Source organism: Cyprinus carpio, chromosome B7 (genome assembly GCF_018340385.1).
Source record: "Cyprinus carpio isolate SPL01 chromosome B7, ASM1834038v1, whole genome shotgun sequence".
In the NCBI taxonomy this organism is placed as follows: domain Eukaryota; kingdom Metazoa; phylum Chordata; class Actinopteri; order Cypriniformes; family Cyprinidae; genus Cyprinus; species Cyprinus carpio.
In genome coordinates, this window is record NC_056603.1 from 35,328,130 (window position 1) to 35,348,513 (window position 20,384).

Consider the following 20,384-nt stretch of genomic DNA (forward strand, 5'->3'; position numbering starts at 1 on the left):
CTAACTCATATCATAAAACATGCAAATACACTTCCACTTCAAATAAACCTGTTTGGTCCAGAGACGACAACATAATCTCAGCACAATTCAGAAGAGGTAATGCAACTTGCTTTTACTCACTAACAAAAGGCTGCTGAGGCACAAACCTCAGACAGAAAATGCTGATGTCTTGTGCACAAAAAAAAAAGAAAAAAAAAAGAAAAGACATTTCTATCAAAGACTCACATTCTAGTGCAGTTTCGAGCAGTTTATTCAAGCTATACAGCAAATGACAATATTCAGACTGGTAACCAGTAAAATATACATCTGTGTAAAAGACAATTGTTGTGAAGAAATAATCGAAATGTAATGGAGAAGTAAATGTATGTCTTATTTTCTCAAAAGTTTTCCTCTCTTTAGACTGAATGAATGTCTCATGCAAACCAGAATTGTAGTGTTAAAAAAGAAAAATAGTTGTGATACAGCATTTTCCAGAAGTAGGTAATCCTGATTAATAAAATCTGATACACAACTTGTAAATGTAAATTTGAATTCAGATTCAATATGTAATGTTAAGACAATATATCCATGGTTTGAGGTCTTTAATAGGTCTAATTCATATTAAATCATGTCACCACAATAAAGACATAAACACTTCATTAAAACATTATGAGCGCATTTAAAGCGTGTTTCCTCTTTCGCTTCTCAGGTGGTATCTAAGGGGCTAGAGAGGAAGGGGACTAGGACACAGCAGAAAATATCATCTTAATATCCCATGAATCCACCATACCTCTTTTCTATCTCTGATGAATTTTCATCTTCCTCTTGGGAGCGTTTTAAGAAGCCTCCATAGCGTTTAGACTCCTGCCACCACTGTGGTCGACCTACACGCCTCATGAAGCCCCCATATCGTTTTTGTTGTGCCTTAACCCCACTCTCCAAGTCATAAAGCTGTCCCCTCTTCATAAAGCCCCCATAACGTTTTCCCATAACCTTTAAACTCTGTGCTTCTCCCTTTGAATTAAGAACGTCTGTCAGAGCCGCCTCCTCCCTCTCACCATCAGACTCAACTTGATTGCCCAGCATTTCAACATCATGATTAGTCAGGATTGCTCTGCCATGGTCAACGTCTTCTGGCTCCAGCCCATAGAGCTCTGCAGTCTTCTTCATGAATCCTCCATAACGCTTCATGAAGCCTCCATAACGCTTCATAAAACCCCCATACCGCTTCATGAAGCCACCGTATTTTTTGTCTACTGGGTGCTGTTGGGTGTCCAAGTGTTCCATTTCTGTGGATGCTCGGTTACCCTCAGGAGTGTTATCAGCATTCAGCATAAAACGTTTGCACAAACTCCAAGAACTGCCTGCATTCAGATGCTCCTCACACTCCACCACACATTCCTATGAAAAACATGAAAAATAATCAATGAGACATACAGAAAATTCTTAATGGATGTCTCTTTTGCCCAGACACTAACATTAAAAGAGGATATGAAACACTTGCTTTTTTTCTCCCTCAGCCTTCATCTCCCAATTAATAACTGGGCAATATGCAAATGAGTGAGTGTGTTTTGGGTGATATGGGGATGAGTAGGTGTAGAGTGTGTGCTAAGCTTGTGGGAAACCATGGAAACACTAATACAGAGTGACATACTGAATTTGAACAAAATACACCAATACCCTAGTCTCTCCAATACACAAACATCAATTTTTAAATGATATAATATTTGGTGAACTCAGAAACATGGAGAGAGCAGGACCAGTTAGGCCTACTCATTCTTTAATGTTATAAATAATCAAAATATAATAATTTGCGTATCTGACTCAGAGTATTCCATACATTTGTCAGTTGTGATGTTAAATTAAGCTTGCGACATATCAATTTGCAACATTTCGGGAAAATTAAAGCTTGTATATTATCCTCTCATGCAGTTATAAATGCAGCATTGTGACTGAACCACTTCTACTTCTGCTGCACGTGATGAGAACACACTTTTATTATTTTCTGAGTCATGAAAAAGTCTGCTTTTGTGATTTCCTTCTTTCTTTACTGCAAGACTTTTGCTCGGTGTAGATGCGCTTAAATCTGCACTAACGATGTGTTCCTGTCACGTATCACATGCTCACTTCAATAAGCCAACAGAAAGGGGATTATCGTGTTTTAGTAGGAGGCAAATAACTACCTGTTGTGACCGGTTTATGCTTACGCCGTTTATGACCTTACTCCGATAAAAGAAAACGGGTTACCACAAGTGCGTTTTTGGCTTATTAAGCATAATCGGTTTAAATACAATAAAAATAAAACGTACTTCAAATAAAAAACCTTGGACAAACTATGTAAAAAACAAACAAACTATGCATTGTTTTCCTTCAAAAAGCACCTGATGGAGTTTAAACTTCTGTTTCATACAAACACCGGAACGGACGTGCATGTTCAGCTAGAATCGCCCTGAATTCGTGCATCTTCAGATGCGGAGCTGCGCGAAAAGTTACAAAAAATGCCGTGCACACCGCTATGTGAAATGAGTTCACATGCACTCATAGCAAACTTCCGGCAACACCGCGATGACATAATATTTTCCGCATACACCCAAGCGAACTTGCGGACGCGTCAAGTATAACCAAGCGTCAACCTCCCATTCCCTTTCATAGGTCACTTCAATTTTGCGGTGACGTCATCGTAATGCAATTGCAATGCAATTTCCTTCGGCTGCGGGCTGTATAACGACGACATTTCGTCCACCGTGGCTTCGGACTCTGAGGATTTACTGGCCGTCACATGCGGATCTCTCCCTCCTGACGGATAGGAGAGACCCATCTCCCCTTTCTACAGCGAGCTGTTGGATGTGGTCCTCCACATGGTGGATAAGCTGGGGCTGGATTGGGAAGTGGACACGGCCCAGTCCCAATCTCAGTCTAAGCTGGACAACTGTTTTCTAACTAGTCGTGCACCTGCTCAGCCACCAGGAGGTTTTGAGGTCCTGTAAGCAGCCGTATTCAGCACACATCACAAATGCCACGGCTGCGGATTTTGCCACAATCGCTGACATGACGGGACGTGGTTATGCAACGATGCAGCCGGTGGAAGAGACTTTAGCCAAGCATCTCCTACCGAATTCGGCCGCGGCCTGGAAGTCTCGGCCCCTCCTTCCATTGAAGGCGTGTTGAGTCATGTCAAACCACGTCGGGAAGTCATACTCAGCTTCAGGTCAGTCAGCAGCCATGCTCCACTCGATGGCGGTGTTTCAGCCCTACCAGGCGGAGCTATTGAAATTGCTCGATGAGGGGGAAGGCATCACCCTGGAGACTGTAAAGGAACTTCTGCGGGCAACGGACTTGGCGCTATGTTCCACTAAGCACACAGCTTGAGCAGTCGGCCATTCGAAGACAGGATTGGTGACGGCTGAGCACTACCTTTGGCTCAACCTCACCGATATAAAGGAAAAAGATAAGTCTTTTCTTATGGATCCCCCGATCTCCAAGGACGGACTGTTTGGAGAGGCAGTCACTGCGGTGGTGAAGAAATTCAGGGCAGCGAAGCAGCAATCAGCCGCTTTCCACCAGGTGATTTCGCGCAGGCCCAGGGAAACGGAGTGATGTCAGACGCCGGCGGCGCACTCGTGTTCATCGTCTTCACACCACCAACGGGGCATCCCACGGGAATAGCCATTACCTATGGCACCCCCTCGTAAGGATTGGGGTCCTAGGGCTTATCCACTGGCTCACCAGCACCAGCGGAAAAGATTGGACCTGAGCTCAACTGCAAAAACCTCTCGTCCTCAGGCTCCTAACAGCGGTACCTGATCCTTCTGCTGTTCATCGGGGACTGTGCCCTCAACTAGAGAGCGCTGTTGGACTGCTAGTGTGCATCCAACCTTCTCACTGCACTCCCCAGGCTCAAACATTGACTGTCTTGCCACAGAATGTGCCTCAAACGGCATTGGAGCGAGCCACAACTCCGAGCGCCCCCTCAGACACTCTGCGCATTTCAGCCTTAAAGGATTCGAGAGACGGCCCAAGGGTCTGGCAAAGACGGCCCATTTATGAAGGCCCACAAAACTACTGCTTTGTTGCTAGCAGCGGGGCCCGATGTGCATCCTGTTGGAATAAATCCTGCTGTAAACATGCTTCAGGATCCTATACAATGAAACGCAGTGACATTGACACATGCATTTCCCATTCGTGCGGACGCTGCAAGCTTTTCGTGCTGTTGAATGTGGTCACCCACGCGGTGGACAAGATGGGGCTGGATTGGGAAGTGGACGTGGCTCAGACCCAATCTCAGTCTAAGCTGGACAACCGTTTTCCAACTAGCCGTGCACCTGCTCAGCCACCAGGAGGTTCTGAGGTCCAGGAGGCAGCCATATTCAGCACGTATCACAAACGCCTCGGCCCGCGGATTTCGCCACCATCGCTGACATGGCGGGCCGTGGTTATGCAACGATGCCACTGGTGGAAGAGACTTTAGCTGAACATCTCATGCCGAATTCAGCCGCGGCCTGGAAGTCTCGCCCCCTCCTTCCATAGAAGGTGCGTCGAGTCACGTCGAACCTTTTCGGTAAGTCGTTCTGGCTTCAGGTCAGGCAGCGGCCATGCTCCACTCAATGGCGGTGCTTCAGGCCTACCAGGCGGAGCTATTGAAAGAGCTCGACGAGGGGGAAGGCATCACCAGTTACATATGTAGATGTAACTGGTGACTCTCAGATTAACATTGACATTTACACCAACTCTGTCTTGGAGCACATCAACAGATGTGTGGGCAGAGTGACCACACACAAAAAAATAAAAATTTTCCCCAATCAGAAGCCCTGGATGAACAGAGAGGTTCGCCTCCTGCTCAAAGCAAGAGATGCAGCCTTCAGGTCTGGAGACCGGGAGGCTTACAGCTCAGCCAGAGCCAACCTGAGGAAGGGTATCTGCCAGGCCAAACTCGCACATAAACAGAGGATTGAAGAACACTTCAATTCTTCAGACCCCCGGCGTATGTGGCAAGGCATACAATCTATCACGGATTACAAACCACCTAACACTGTGCCCCCCTCCAGCTCTGCCTCCCTTCCTGACGAGCTCAATTACTTTTATGCTCGTTTTGATAAAAATAATAAGGAGATCTCACTCAAAGCTGAGCATCAATCCAGTGAACTGCCCCTCACACTCTCCACCTCAGCTGTTTACTCCACTCTGCGTAAGGTGAATGCACGAAGGCAGCTGGCCCTGACGGAATACCTGGTCGTGTGCTTAAAGCCTGTGCGGAGCAACTGGCTGAGGTCTTCACGGACATTTTCAATCTGTCCCTGGCCCAAACAACTGTCCCCACTATCTTCAAAACCTCCACCATCGTACCAGTACCGAAACACTCCACTGCCTCGGTCCCTAACGACTTCCGTCCCGTTGCACTCACCCCCATCATTGCCAAGTGCTTTGAAAGGCTGATTGCATCCCACTTAAAATCCTGTCTCCCTGCTACACTAGACCCATTTCAATTTGCCTATCGCTGCAATAGATCAACAGAGGATGCCATCTCAATGGCACTTCACTCTGCCCTCACCCACCTGGACAGTCAAAACACACATGTGAGAATGCTGTTCATTGATTTCAGTTCTGCATTTAACACTGTAATCCCTCCCAAGCTGATCACCAAGCTCAGCCAGCTTGGAATCAGCACATCCATCTGCAACTGGATTCTTGACTTTTTGACTAACAGACCTCAGTCTGTTAAATTAGATAACCTCTCCTCCTCCATCATCACCCTGAACACCGGCGTGCCACAGAGGCTGCGTACTGAGCCCTCTCCTGTACTCCCTATTCACCCATGACTGCGTTCCTGTTTATGGCTCCAACACCATAATCAAATTTGCAGATGACACCAAGGTGGTAGGTCTGATCAAGGACGACGATGAGTCAGCCTACAGGGATGAGGTGCAGCACCTAGCTGTGTGGTGTGCCACCAACAATCTGGAATTAAACACCCAGAAGACAAAGGAGATCATTGTGGACTTCAGGCAGACTAGGAGTCATGCACACACACCCATCTACATCAATGGAGCTGTAGTGGAGCGTGTGTCGAGTTTCAAGTTCCTTGGCATCCACATCTCTGATGACCTCACCTGGTCCCATAACACCTCCACCCTGGTCAAAAAGGCACAGCAGCGCCTTTACTTCTTACAGAGCCTTAAGAAAGTTCACCTGAATCCCAGGATCCTTGTGGAATTCTGCCGCTGTACCATTGAGAGCATACTCACAAACTGCATCTCAGTATGGTACAGCAATTGCTCCGCATCTGACCGCAAAGCACTCCAGCGAGTGGTGAAAACTGCTCAACGGATCACCGGCACCCAGTGAACTTCCATTGAGAACATCTATCACAAGCGCTGTCTGGGCAGGGCAAGAAATATCATCAAGGATGCCTCTCACCCTAACCATGGACTTTTCACTCTCCTTCCATCCGGCAGACGTTACAGGAGCCTACGCTCTCGGACTAGCAGGCTCAGGAAGAGCTTCTTCCCCGAGGCCGTGACCCTTCTGAACACCACACCACCAATCTAACCGGCACCTACTTTATTACTGCACTGGTCAAAGTACTTTACATACAAGTATTTGCACTACTCATATTTTGCACATACTGCACACTGTTCTAGTTATCGCACTGTAAACTAAGTTGTTACTGTACAAAGCACAGTAAAACTATTCTATAAAAATATAATTGCACTACTGTTTTTGCATAGAATTAATTTTAACAATACTTTTGCACACTCATCCAACTGTATTTATTACCACTGTTCTCACGTTGCTGCTGTTCATAATGTGGATATATAATCCTACATTGCTCTGTTCATAATGTACATACAATCCCCACTGCATTCCCATTTATATTCTGTATATACTCTGCTCAATACTGTATATAGCAACCCCACTGTACATTCTGTAAATCATAGCTTCACTTATTCTGCACTTTTTATGTATATAAAACACTATATTCTTGCACTTCTGGTTAGATGCTAACTGCATTTCATTAGCTCTGTACTTGTACTCTGCATAATGACAATAAAGTTGAATCTAATCTAATCTAATCTAATATGTAACCACGGTTCCCTGAATAGGGAACGAGATGCTGTGGTTCGGGCCGCTCTGTACCTTTGATAGCGTTTCCTTAGTCCATGAAATCTGAGCGAAATAGCGCACGGCACGCAGGTATACTATGCTTACGTATGCTTCAGACATTCGTCACACCAAAGGGTGTTCCCATACAGTGGCATCACTGCAGCATCATGTTCCCTATTTAGGGAACCATGGTTACATACGTTACCGAGATGCTCTTTGTTGTGAAGCCAACAAGGAAGTGACTTAAACTGTAATTCGTCAACTGGCCGCTAGAGGCTGGCTGCAAAAGGAAGTCAATTCCATAGACACCCCATGTTAAAATGCCCAACTTTACAGCAGAAAAAAAACATGTTTACAGCCTAGTTCAAAAAAATATTTTTTTTGGGGGGGGTGGGGGGGCATCCTCCTACTTTAGGCTTCAAAAACGCACTTCGGAAATCTACGGATGACGTCACGGACACTATGTCCATGTTTTTATATGTGTATAACCAGGGCTCAAATTGAGGGGGGTGGCATCCCCCTGGTTGAAAAAAATTACAAAAAGCATCCCCTCAGTCAAACCACCATCCCCACTTACCATCCCCTTTGGATTAATAATGTGCATTATGTAAACCTTATCATGCAAATTAAATGTTACAATTATCTACTTAAGATAATTCACGAATAACGGTGATTGGCAAATCAGAACTCGGTTCTGTAACAAGCTGCACTCAATCTGAAAAACTTTTTGGCTAGGTTTAAAAAAAAGAAAAAGTGGACATTTAGATAAACAAGGCAACATAATATATGCACTTTTATGGAGGCAGAAAAACAAAGTTCTTTAAGACCCGTGGGATTGCTTGTAATAAAGATTTAAATGCAAAAGGCGTGAGAGTCGACTGTTTCTGTCAGCGGTGAGTTTTAATTTTAAATGTTTGTGATAGCCTAACAAGAAAAGTAGGCTAAATGTTGTGTTTAAATGTGTTGCTGCTTGCTTGATCAACTTATTATACAAACCTAGAAGTCAAATGCATGAATAATACGTTGTTTATATTTATTGAATTTGAACTAATGTCTATGAAAGATTGTTACTGTACTGTGATTCAAGAGTATCACAATACTGAAAAATCTTTTTTAGTTTTACATGGTTTGAAATCAAAATAATGGACAAATGTTGTGTTTGTGGCCTAAACAGCCACGGATCAGTAGCGGATTGCAAACGTGTCCTGTGTGAAAGCACAATGAGTCCATGCTGCTTCTGCGCCGCATATGTAATGCACACAGACTGCATACGCACTGCAGACGGAGTATGTGTGAAACAGGTGTAAGTCATCCATAACTTTTCGCGCAGTTCCGCATCCGAAGATGCACGAGTTCAGGGTGATTCTAGCCGAACATGCACGTCTGTGCTGGCATTTGTGTGAAACAGAAGCAGTTTAATGTGAAGTTCAAACTCCATCAGGTGCTTTTTGACAGAAAACAATGCATAGTTTTTTTTTTTTGTTTGTTTGTTTCCCAGACAGCAACATAGTGTTGGCCCAGATCCGGCCCACATCTGGCCCGCATGAAATCCATGCGGGCCACATGTGGGCCAGATCTGGGCTGACACTGCTTGCTGTCTGGGTTGTTTTTGTTTGTTTATTTGTTTGTTTTTTGCATAGTTTGTTCAAGGCTTTTTATTTGAAGTACTTTTATCGTATAAAAATATAATTAGAATTAATTAGATACTAATTATACACTATTTGCTTAAAGTTGTCTTGTGTTTGATGCAAATAAAGCCAATAGTTTAAGATTGTTTTAAGTTTGTACATAAAGAAAATCTTAATTCATCAACTCGTTCATCACAAGACTTGTACTGGCAAATGACTTCTTCTCACCAGTGATTTCCCGACGGGTTTTAGAGGACAATTACTCGTCGCCCCCTGTCATTTCAAAAAATAGAATGCGTCAAGTATAAAAGCCTCATCCGTTTGGGAAGGTGCGCGCGCAGTCAGCGGAGGCTCGCGGAAAGTATAAATCCCGATTTAAGAAAGTACATGTAAACACGCTCAGTAACAAGGTGAACACAAGGGTTTATATATGGCATTTGTATACCAGGGATAGCTCCTGTCATGACAAATGACAACAAAACAAGAACCAAATTTCAGCAGATGGATGACTTGACGATAGGCCAGGGTTTTGAGGTGAGTGTGCGCCTGGACTCTGGGGCAATGAAGGAACTGGAGACCACAGGGGAGCAGGAGACCACCACAATGGAGCAGAGATCACCACTGCAGAACAAGAGACCATGGAGGTGCCGCCGGAACAGACCACCACAGCAAAGACAGAGACCACCATGGCGGAGAAAAAGATCACCACAGCAGAGAAAGAGACCACAGTGTTGTTGGCAGATCAGAGCACCACAGCAGAGGAACAGACCACCACAGTGGAATCGGCAGGGCTGGGACATATCGTGATTTTTTTTTTTTTTTTTTTGAGCACACAATCCCTCCAAGTCCACATAGCCAGCCAGACCAAAGAATGATTTGGTGTAGGCCACGATGGTGTTCATACCTTGCTGAAAGCCCATGAGTTCCTCTGCTGCATTCATTATTGGTCAGGCCTTCTGTAAAGTTTGGTTAACTCAGAAACGTGAAGAGTGCAGAATCCAATTTCAGATTTAATGTTAAAATAACATTAAAAATAACAAAAGTACAACAAAACACTGGAACAAAGAATCACAGAAACAGAACAGAGCAGAGCAAAGTAAAGCAAGACAAAATGAATATAAATGGAACAAAACAAAACAAACCACTGAAACGACAAGATCTGACACAAATTAACTAATAATTAACAGTAACAGTAAATTAACTATCAAGACATAAAAACAAAATCAGGAAATAACAAGAGGAAACAAAATCAAGTTGACAACTAAACACTAAAAGTCCATAACAAGCACAAATAACAGCACAACAAATGTATAATTCAGTTTACATTAAATTTTCACACATTGACAAGTACACATCCATGATGTTCAACCAAAACTGAAAAATATGTTATTTTCACTCCAAGTTTTTTTTTTTTTTGTCTAAACAAATTAAAATCTTTTTTTTTTTTTTTATCTTTGTGTGTGTGTGTGTGTGTGTGTGTGTGTGTGCATCACTAAATAAAAACAGCCTAAAGGTGATGTCAGAGTTTTAAATTAATTTACTTTGGCAAAATTTGTGACTTCTTCTTCAGCTAGCGCTGAAGTGTCGTCTTCTTCTTGTTTTACGGAAGATCACAGACTTATTAGTGCATTACCGCCACCTTTCTCTCAAATGGACCATTGACACTCCTAAGTAAGATTGTAGATAGAGTGTCAATGGTCCATTTGAGAGATAGGTGGCAGTAATGCACTTATAAGTCTGTGATCTGCCGTCAAACAAGAAGAAGTAATGATTAAACTACACAAAATGGGAGTAAGAGGTAATTTTTTTTTTTTTTTTGGATTTTAGATTTCTTAAAAGGTAGATCAATTCAAGTTAAAATAGGAGCAGATATTTTAAATAAGCATAAGGTAGAAAATGGAACACCACAAGGGAGTGTTATAAGTCCTACATTTTTTTCCGTTATGATAAATTATATATTTAATAATGTACAGAATGTCATTAATAGATCATTGTTTGCAGATGATGGGGCGCTTTGGAAACGTGGGGAAAATTTGGAATATGTAGTTAAGAAAATACAGGAAGGAATACATCAGGTTGAAAAGTGGGGAATGGAATGGGGTTTTAAGTTTTCTGCTGAAGAATCAAAAGTGATATTTTTTTTCTGGAACGAAAAATAAAGATAGTAAACTGAAACTGTATAGGAATAATTATGTCTTACTGGAGTGGAGTGGGGAGCAGATTTTAATTCATAATATTTCCCTAATAAGATCTAGGTTGGATTATGGGAGTCAGGCATTTGGATCAGCAGCAAAGTCAGTATTAGTGAGGCTGGACAAACTTCAGGCACAGGCATTGAGATTATGTCTTGGAGCCATGAGAACATCACCAGCATTGCAGGTAGAGGCAGGTGAGCCTAAGATGGAAGCAGCTGCTTGTAAGTTACTGGATTAGTTTGAAGGGACATATAGATAGTCACCCAAACAAAAGAGTGTTACAAGACAATTGGGAAAAGGGAAAGGGGGAAAAATTTAGTTCTGGTTGGACAGGAGATGATGCTGCACATGACCTGGGAGTATATGAAAAGGAGTTTTGTAAAACTGTGGTATGGCTTAGTATCCCTATGTGGAAGTTTGACACTCCAATAGTGGATTTGGAGGTATTACAGTTTTTACAGATGGATCAAAAGACACAATAACAGGAGTTACAAGTGCTGCAATTGTAGATCCCAGCCAGAAGAGTGAAATGAGTAGGAGAACTTCAGATCACTTAAGTGTATATAATGTTGAGCTGTTTGCCATTTTGATGGCATTGAAGTTAAACAGAACTTTAATTTGCAGCAACTCTGTCTCTGTACTGCAGAGTCTCAAGACCGGTATAATTAAGAATCATCAGGAGCTTTTTTATGATGTTATGTCAATCTATTCAAGAGTAAAGAATAAAGGTGATGAGGTTATATTTATGTGGGTCCCAGCACATATGGGTATTACAGGAAATAAAAAGGTAGACAAAATAGCTAAGAAAGCACTGCAAAAAGCGAGCATAGAAGCAGTCATCAGCCTTTCAAGATCAGAAGGAAAGAGTATAGTGTGGGGAAAAATTATTAAAGAATGGCAACAAAGGTGGGATCAAGAACTAAAAGGAAGACATTTATACTTGATCAAAAAAAGAGTTGGCACTGTGGAAAATAAGGGAGGAAACAGGAAAGAAGAGACTATTATGACCAGATTAAGAATACGGCATAATAAATTAAATGGCACTCTTCATGGGAAAACATCCAACTGAGTTTTGTGACCAGTGCCAAATACCTGAGACTGTAGAACATCTGCTTATTAATTGTTCAAAATATGAATTACAGAGCTTGGATATGATAAATGACATTGAAAAAATAGGACTAATAGGACGTGGAATAAAGAATATAATGGACTGCAGAAGTGTTTTCTGACTAAAAGGGACTCATGACAAGAATATGATGACTAAAGTTTATGGGAAATAACTAGAACCAGAAAATAATAGGAGGGTGAAAGGGACTGCAGGTTTCGTCTAAAAGTAACAGGTAGAGTGGTTGGTGGCACACAGGTAGGAAGATGTAGGTTAAATGTAATGAAGAAATGGTCAAAGATGTGTAGGGGTTTTACCAAAATGTTGTCTGCAGTACAATTGCGTGTGTAAATTAAGTCAAGTTGGTTGCCTGGTTTTATAGGAGCTGTTACAGTAATCGCATGAGATTCAAATGAGTTATAATTGCATAGGGGAGAGTGGGTTGAGTATTTGCAATTGTCAGAAATGAGCAGACCAGTGCCCCCACCTTTCCTAACCTGACGGAGGGGTGTGAGCGAAAGAGAAGTTGTTAGACAGAGCAGCTGGGGTTGCTGAGTCGTCTGGATGAATCCAGGTCTGCAGTCAAGCCCAAGATGCTGAGTGTCGATTGCAAAGAATAAGCAGAAATGAAGTCAGCTTCGTTGACAGCTGACTGACAATTCCAGAGTCCAACAGAAAAAGAAAGAGGTGCAGTAGAAGATGTACAGATAGAACGCAGGTTACCAAGATTGCTTTGCCGTCTGCGAGTGATGTTAGAGCGTTGTTGCGAGACAACCGGAATGTATTGAAGACACATGATATAGGTGGAAGGGAGAGGACAGAAAGGAGTGTGCAAAGTGAAAAACAGAGTACTTAAGTGCGTTGCATGGTTTCGTTGTGCAGGTAAAGTTTACAAAGTTTATTCACAGTAATCTTCAGGTAAACTGAATTACTCTTCATGACCTGTAGGCACAAATAGTTTCATTTACATATCACACAATTTAAGTCATTACTGAAATTAGACAAAGGTCAGCAATACTAAATAAGTAGAAGTGGTTTTTTTTAGCCTACTTATTTTCAGGTTTTTTTTTCTTCAAGGAGATCAAGAGTTCCAGACTTATTTAGATGAAAATTATTAACAGAGAGTGTAAGATCTTATGAATTGCTGCTTTAAATAAAGTAGGCCTATAGCTTTTTTTAAGATGAATAAGATTCTGCTATAAAATTTCAATTAGGCTACTTGATCACGCCATTATTCTTTTCAGCCATAGGTGATTAATATTAACAGCGGAGAACATCTTTCTGTTCCGACTACGCAATTTTGACTCAACTCGCTGTTCTTTAAGGTAGGATTTAGGGCAAATTAGTGCACCCTAGTGGTGATCTGTCTCACAAACAGTCTGGTGCGGTTCACGATTTCAGACTCTTTCTCTCTCTCTCTCTTTTTTTTCTCAGATCAGTTCTTGATCACATTAATAGCCTATGCATATGTCTGTGAAATTTCTATCCTGACCATGTAAATCGCTGTAAAATGTAATTTTATATTCACAATATTTGTTCCCACTGCTGAAATAAATAGGCTAATCATAGACCCTATATAGTAGGCTACCTATAAACATATGAATAGGCCTAATGAACTGTTCTTAGAAAAAGTTCGACTGTCTATTCGACTTTTCTAAGCAAGAGCTGATGCATATCATCTTCCAGCTTTTTTCGAATGTCACTAGAGATGAATTCCTTAATAAATTAATTTAATAATGGTTTGCAATGACTATCTGATAAATTCGTTTCTCAAGAGTGTTGCAATAATTAACGAAATTATGTTTTTTTTTTGTTTTGTTTTAATTAAATATAAAAAGACTTAGGCAAACGTATGCAAATAGCTTAAATAAAAATGAATGGTAAACCTTCAGCAAAAGGGCGCTTCAGATCAGGAGACATCGATAGGGTACTTTGACTATTTTGTATTTTTACGGGATTAAATTCAAAAGTAGCCTTCTTTCATTCCGTTTTCTTCACATATGCGCGGTTTTATTTATATATGTACTTGTATTAAAACAGTAGACTTACTATTGAGTGTATTTTTATGAGTTGGAGAGGCATTTGCTGAGAGCAGTACGCACAGTCTTCGCCACAGTCCGCGCTTGCAGTCAGCGTCAGATACGCGCTCAGCAACAGTGTCCACCTGGATCTTACGGGAACTGTCAGGGTCTGTGGGGGTAAAGAAATTACAGATTACACTCAGTTTAATGCTTCCTACAAATTTATTCAAAATTTGTGCCATGAAAACAAAACAAAAATTAACAATATTTCGCAATTCACATCACTGGAAATACCATAAAAACATTTTGTATTTCAGCAGGTTTACTAACCTTCATGACGGTGCCAGTTACTCCAGTCTGTTTCGTCAATACTAAACGTACAAGTGTGCGTTAGTCCCTAGAGTGGATTGAGTGTTTAGGGGGGAGAGAGAGAGAGAGAGAGAGAGAGAGAGAGAGAGAGAGAGAGAGAGGAGAGAGAGCAAAAGAGAGAGAGAGAGAGAGAGAGAGAGATGCACAATGTGCAGTGTTTGACAGCGGTTTATTTCTCATCAAAGCACATTTATGTCAGCAAGCCAGATTGTTCTTGGACCTACAGTATAGCAAGAATAAGGATGTGAAAATATGCGCAATATTTCTGCATTGATTACCAATAAAATTTGTTGGTTTCAATTAAGCTCTCAAATAAGGGGGTGGGGGGGGGGGAGTATAGCGGCATATGGGGATATTTTATCATCTTACAAAACCAATATAAGCACTACACAAAAATAAGCTAATTTATCCAGTGAAATTCTTACACTAGAAGATATAGTTCCTGGTCGCCGTGATTTTGCCAAGTAAGACATGTTCCTGGATCAACATCTTTTGTTGATCCTTGGATCAACATTACTGTCCAAAAATATAGACTTAACCCAATCCCTACCCCTAAACTTAAACCTACCCATAATTTATTCCTAAAATCAGAAGGAAATGATGGTTGAATAACAAGGGTGTAGAAGCACCTAACTCTGGTTGTAAAACTAAAATGAACAATTCCTGTAAACTTATCCCTCAATTCTGATTGGCTGATTGGAATGTTGTTCCAGGAACATGTTGCACTTGTTGAAATCACGTTCACCATAGTTCCTGACAAAACATAACAATATTATGCGTGAAAAATAATTGACTGAGGGAGGTACGCAGTGATGTTTTATGTGTTTTCGACTGTTATAGTATACAATCATCTTACATTTATTGTTAGTTGATGTGTAAATGCTGAACTAAATCCTAATGGTAATGGTGAATGCACAATGTGCAGTGTGTGACAGCGGTTTATTTCTTTTCATCAAAGCACATTTATGTCTGCAAATCAGATTGTTCTTGAACGAAGTAGCAAGGTATAAGGTTGTGAAAATATCCACAATATTTCAGCATTGATTACCAATAAAATTTGTTGGTTCCAATTAAGCTCACAAATAAACAAACTTAATTAGACTTAACTAATAATAAAACAGTTTTATATTATTATTTTATAATTTTCACGTTTCACACCAGAGGTTAACCATTCACAGTGTGGAGTAACTGAACCATTGAATTTAGTGACTTGTATACCCTCCTTTTAGCAGCAAATCCTGCACCAAATGTTTCAGTAGGGGAGATATCAAGAGTTCTTTAATGGTCATATAAATATTACATACATGTGTTGTTATGTGGTGGTCCTTAATTCCTTATCTGACAGTGCAACAACAAACAGAAACAACGAATTAAGTACATACACATGCATGAAAATGATGATGATAATAAAAATAATAAATGTAAAAGAAAAAGAAAAAAAAGAAAACAATAAAAAGAAAACAAAATATATGGAAGATAGAGATTTTTTTTCTTCTCCCAAAATATACAAAACTATAGAATATAGTGCATTTCTGCATGCGTCTGTTTGTCAGGTAGAAAAATGAATTTGATAGAAATAAGAATAAAGTGTTTTTTTTTTTTCAAAATATATAAAAACTGTACAATGTATAAAAAAGTATATTATGTATGTATGTATGTATATATATATATATATATATATATATATATATATATATATAATATATATGTGTGTGTGTGTGTGTGTGTGTGTGTGTGTGTGTGTGTGTGTGTGTGTGTGTGTGTGTGTGTGTGTTTATTTAGGGCAATTTATGGATGTGTCTGAGTATGCAGACTCTCCAATTGTCCTTGTTCAGTAGCCAGATTGACTGAGGTTATGAACTCCTTCTTAGTCTGTATTTGTCTTTAGGATCCAGCAGAACTTACCGGGTGGGAGCACTCAGAAGAATTTTTGTCCTGGGTGTTGAATGCCTGATACTGCATGGCTGAGTGTAGATGTTTTTTAGGAGAGATTTTCTGTGAGATGGTAAAATTCAGAGAGTGACTGTTAATGTGACACCACAGAGGATGTCCAGTTTCTCTAAGTACTTACAAGGCCTTCCACCACTGTGTTGTCAGCAAACTTGATCAGTTTGTTGCAGATGTTTTTGGCCGTGTAGTCGCCATAGTGGGAGTAAATCTGAGGGTGGCAGATAGAGGGATTCAGCCCTTTGTTTTGGAAATTTTTGATGTGAAGGGACGATGGTGTTAAAGGTAAAGATACCTTTAATCCACAAACAGAAACCACACACACTTCCCTTTCCTCTGATCCAGGTGGGAGAGGGCAGTGTAGGGTACGGCTGATGGCATCATTTGTAAACCTGCTAGACCAGTATACAAACTGTAATGGGCCCAGGATAGGGTGGCCCTTATTTTTGGACTTTTTAAATCTTCTGCTCTCACCCTCCCAGTCAACTCTCCTTAATGAGAAATTGAAACAAACCAAATTTCACTGAGATTATGACGACTATGTTTGGGGTATGCTTGACAAAGCTGAAATTGGAGTTTTAATGACCATAACAGCATGTGATTAATAATTATACAAAACCATTAGTAAAATGCGAATTAGGTTAAAATCGAGAACACAAAACAGTGTTGTTAGTCTTAAAATGTTAAATAATGTTTAACTGTGCTGATAGCCTTATGGGCAGCTCACTGACATGTATAGCGCCGTCGGGCTTCAGGTGTCCCAAGTTTGAGTCCTAGCTCACGGACCCTTTCTGACCCCCCCCCCCCCCCCACTTCGTTTTCTGTCCACTTACTGTCCTATCAAAATAAAGGCATAAAACGGCAAAAATAAAATCTATGTAAAAAAAAGTTACATTACAATGCTGCTGATGAGGACCAATCCTTGAAAAATTGTGATCTGATCTAAATCATGATGATATGCAAAGTGTGCACATGACATGCAAGGAAAAATAAATAAATCATGCACACGATTTACTTTTTCGTTCCCTCGATTTACTAAATCATTCCCTCGATTTGCTAAATTTACTAATTCATTCTCTCGATTTAAAAATCGTGTCCATGTTCTCTCAATTACGGAGCCCCGAACATGGCATGCAGAAAAAAAAAATAGTAGGCTAAATCGTGTGCATGATTTACTATTTCGTTCTCTCAAATTGAGAGAATGAAATAGTAAATCATGCACACGATTTACCCTACTATTTTTTTTTTCTGCATGCCATGTGCGGGGCTCTGTATGATGACAATCCAACATGTGCTTCAGCCACAGAAACTGAAAACAGATTGTGTTGCTCTCTGATAATCTGTATAATGAATTGCCTTTGTTTTTCAGTCTTTAAGAGGAGTCCGTCAAAAAAGGAGAGAGTCAAACTTTTCTTAGTGAACAAAAACTTTGCTAATACCACCAATCAGTTCTTGAAGTACCTGCTGATAAAAAGACACATTCTTTGAGCATACCCTAAATGGCAACTTATCTTGATGGAGTTTTGCATATTGGCACCAGCAATTGGCACCTCAGCATAGGTGTGGTGTAAATAGACCAATATTGGTGTTTGCAAACAGTGATGATGCTTTTTTGGGCAGAGCCTATCTGGTGGCAGAAAGTGACAGTTTTCAAGTAGCAGTATACAGAAACCATGGAGCAAAATAATTAAAAAAAGGTAAATTTGACTTCATATTCTAAAATTCTGAATTTCTTCTTGCAATTATGAGATTATATCTCACAATTCTGATAAGAATAACAACTCGTCATTCTCTCTTTTTTCCTTGGCTCAGAATGATGAGTTTATATTCCACACTTCTGGCTTTTTCCTCAGAATTAACAAACTCCCTATTGTTGAGTTAAATCAAGTTATAAATTCACAATTTGTAAAAAAAAAAAAAAAAAAAAAAAAAAAGTCAGAATTGTGAGATAAAATAGGTAAATGTTATGTGAAATGCTATAGGTTTAAATAGTATTTCACGCTGTAACTGTAGGACTAATAAATTATGTCCCCTATGAACTGCATATGTGAATGTTATGTAGATCTATTGTTTAAATCAAATTTATGCTTTAAAAGTAGAGTCATCATTGCAGGTTTCATCCATAGTCTGGCCTTTTAAACACCTGTGTTTAACTTCAAATAGCATCTTCGATGACAGTATTCTAGAAAAAATTGTTCTTCGGATTTGTATTCCACTTCTGCAATCCAAAGGCACATCAATTTTCTTTAAATTTCCTCCCTTATTCCATAGATTTTACCCATTTTCCTCCACTTTTTACCAGTGTTTTTCTGACACCATAATGTGCATGCAGCTGCAAGTGATGTAACTGTGACGTCTACTCCAGATTGGTCTACATGGGTAAATAATACCTTGCCCTAACAGCCACATGTGGGCCATTTAAGGCCCATCGGCCCTTTACAGAACTCATATAATAACTATACAAGATACTGTTTTGGTTCAGTTTTTACTAAAAAGAAATGAACCAGATTTGGTCAGGCCCCTCATTTATCATGATGGGCCCCTTTTCTGATCAGGGCCCTTAGAATCATCCTGACGTTCCCCCTGTTACAACGGCCCTGCATCATACACACACACACAAACACACACACACAGAGAGAGATAGAGAGAGAGAGAGAGAGAGAGAGAGAGAGAGAGAACCTATTATTATGCTGGTTATTCATTCTTTTCATCTGGATTTGCACTGCTTTTATGTGTCTTTTCAGTGGTAATTATTAGCAGGACTATCGATTTTACTGACATTACTACAGCCAACAACATTCTATTGACACCAGCACAAAAAGAAAAATGTAAATACACATACATTTCAAAATCATAAATTTTTTACCAGAAGCTAACACACTAAATTACAGCCATGTTCAGCTGTTTATAAAACATTTGTGAATATTTATTATTAGAGTGATAATGTAAGGCAAACATCAGTATTACATTAAAGGAGGACCCAAAGCTATATCTATTAACCAGAATACAGAAATTGAATGGATTTGAGTCAGTAAGCAGTCAACCAGCAGCCACTGAGAAAACTCTTCCAAAAATGTTACATTCCCACCCCAAAACAAGCAAATGCCCTAGAATCCACTCAAAACAGCCTGGCAAAGCTCCTGCAACAACCCACAACACCCTAACATTGTGGAAACTCACCATACACAAAGTTGTAATATTCTTGGAATCATCTCAGACTGAAATTCAAAACTTTTAAATGATCATATCTGATGTAACTGCAGTCTGTTTTCCCCCCCTAAAGATAGGGAATATAGACTTCAGGTTTGCAGCTGAGAAGAAGGTGAGTGGAGTATGTGCAAGTATGTGGACATTTGAGTGATGGGGAAAAATAAAGAAATAAAAAAAGTTATCGAGTAGCATGTTGCAGTATGTGTTTGGAAGATGGTGTATAGGACAAAGAAAAAGAAAATGGATGACCTCCTTGATAGATTTGTAAGTGATTACATTGATTAAAGACTCTGCAAGTTTATTCTTTTTAATGTCACTTCTTTCATTACTTCTTTCTTTTGTATGATAGATGGTCACATGAGCAGCAGAGTGTTGATGATGCAATAAAGTTAGACAAAGTTCAACTTTATACAAATGCGTAGTGATGCAATGTTACAACTACCACATCCTGACTCTGAAAGTGCAGACTCCCCCCTAATCCTTCTCCTAGTACAGTTGGCTACATTAGAACTGCTAAAGTGACTAACAGAATAGAGACTTCACAACCTTTAATGTGGATTAGAGAGAATGGTGTGAATTTACCATACACAAAGGATTTTTGTAATATTCTTGTAATGATCTTCCATCGCTAACTAGTTTGACCAAGAGGTTCTAACGCATCAGTCTCAGCCCCACCAGCAGTCCAACCATCTAGTCTAGCTTGAATCAGCTAATCACCAATCAGCTTGGACCAGATGTAATTATTATGAAAACAACTGTAAAAAGCTGGTTTCAGCTGGATTTTCCAGCATGCATACTATACACACAGATACTCTATTACTGTCCCCAT

At 40.2% G+C, this 20,384-nt stretch overlaps 1 protein-coding gene across 1 annotated transcript; it reads right to left on the reverse strand.

Moving 5' to 3' along the window:
• Nucleotides 1-232: 232 nt before the first annotated feature.
• On the reverse strand, nucleotides 233-14,501 carry penkb (proenkephalin b). Its single transcript, XM_042728427.1, has 3 exons — nucleotides 14,360-14,501; nucleotides 14,058-14,198; nucleotides 233-1,380 (listed from the first exon to the last, which is right to left on the reverse strand). The coding sequence occupies exons 1-3, from the start codon at nucleotides 14,363-14,365 to the stop codon at nucleotides 745-747; spliced, it is 783 nt and encodes a 260-aa protein (XP_042584361.1). The 5' UTR covers nucleotides 14,366-14,501; the 3' UTR covers nucleotides 233-744.
• Nucleotides 14,502-20,384: the final 5,883 nt, after the last annotated feature.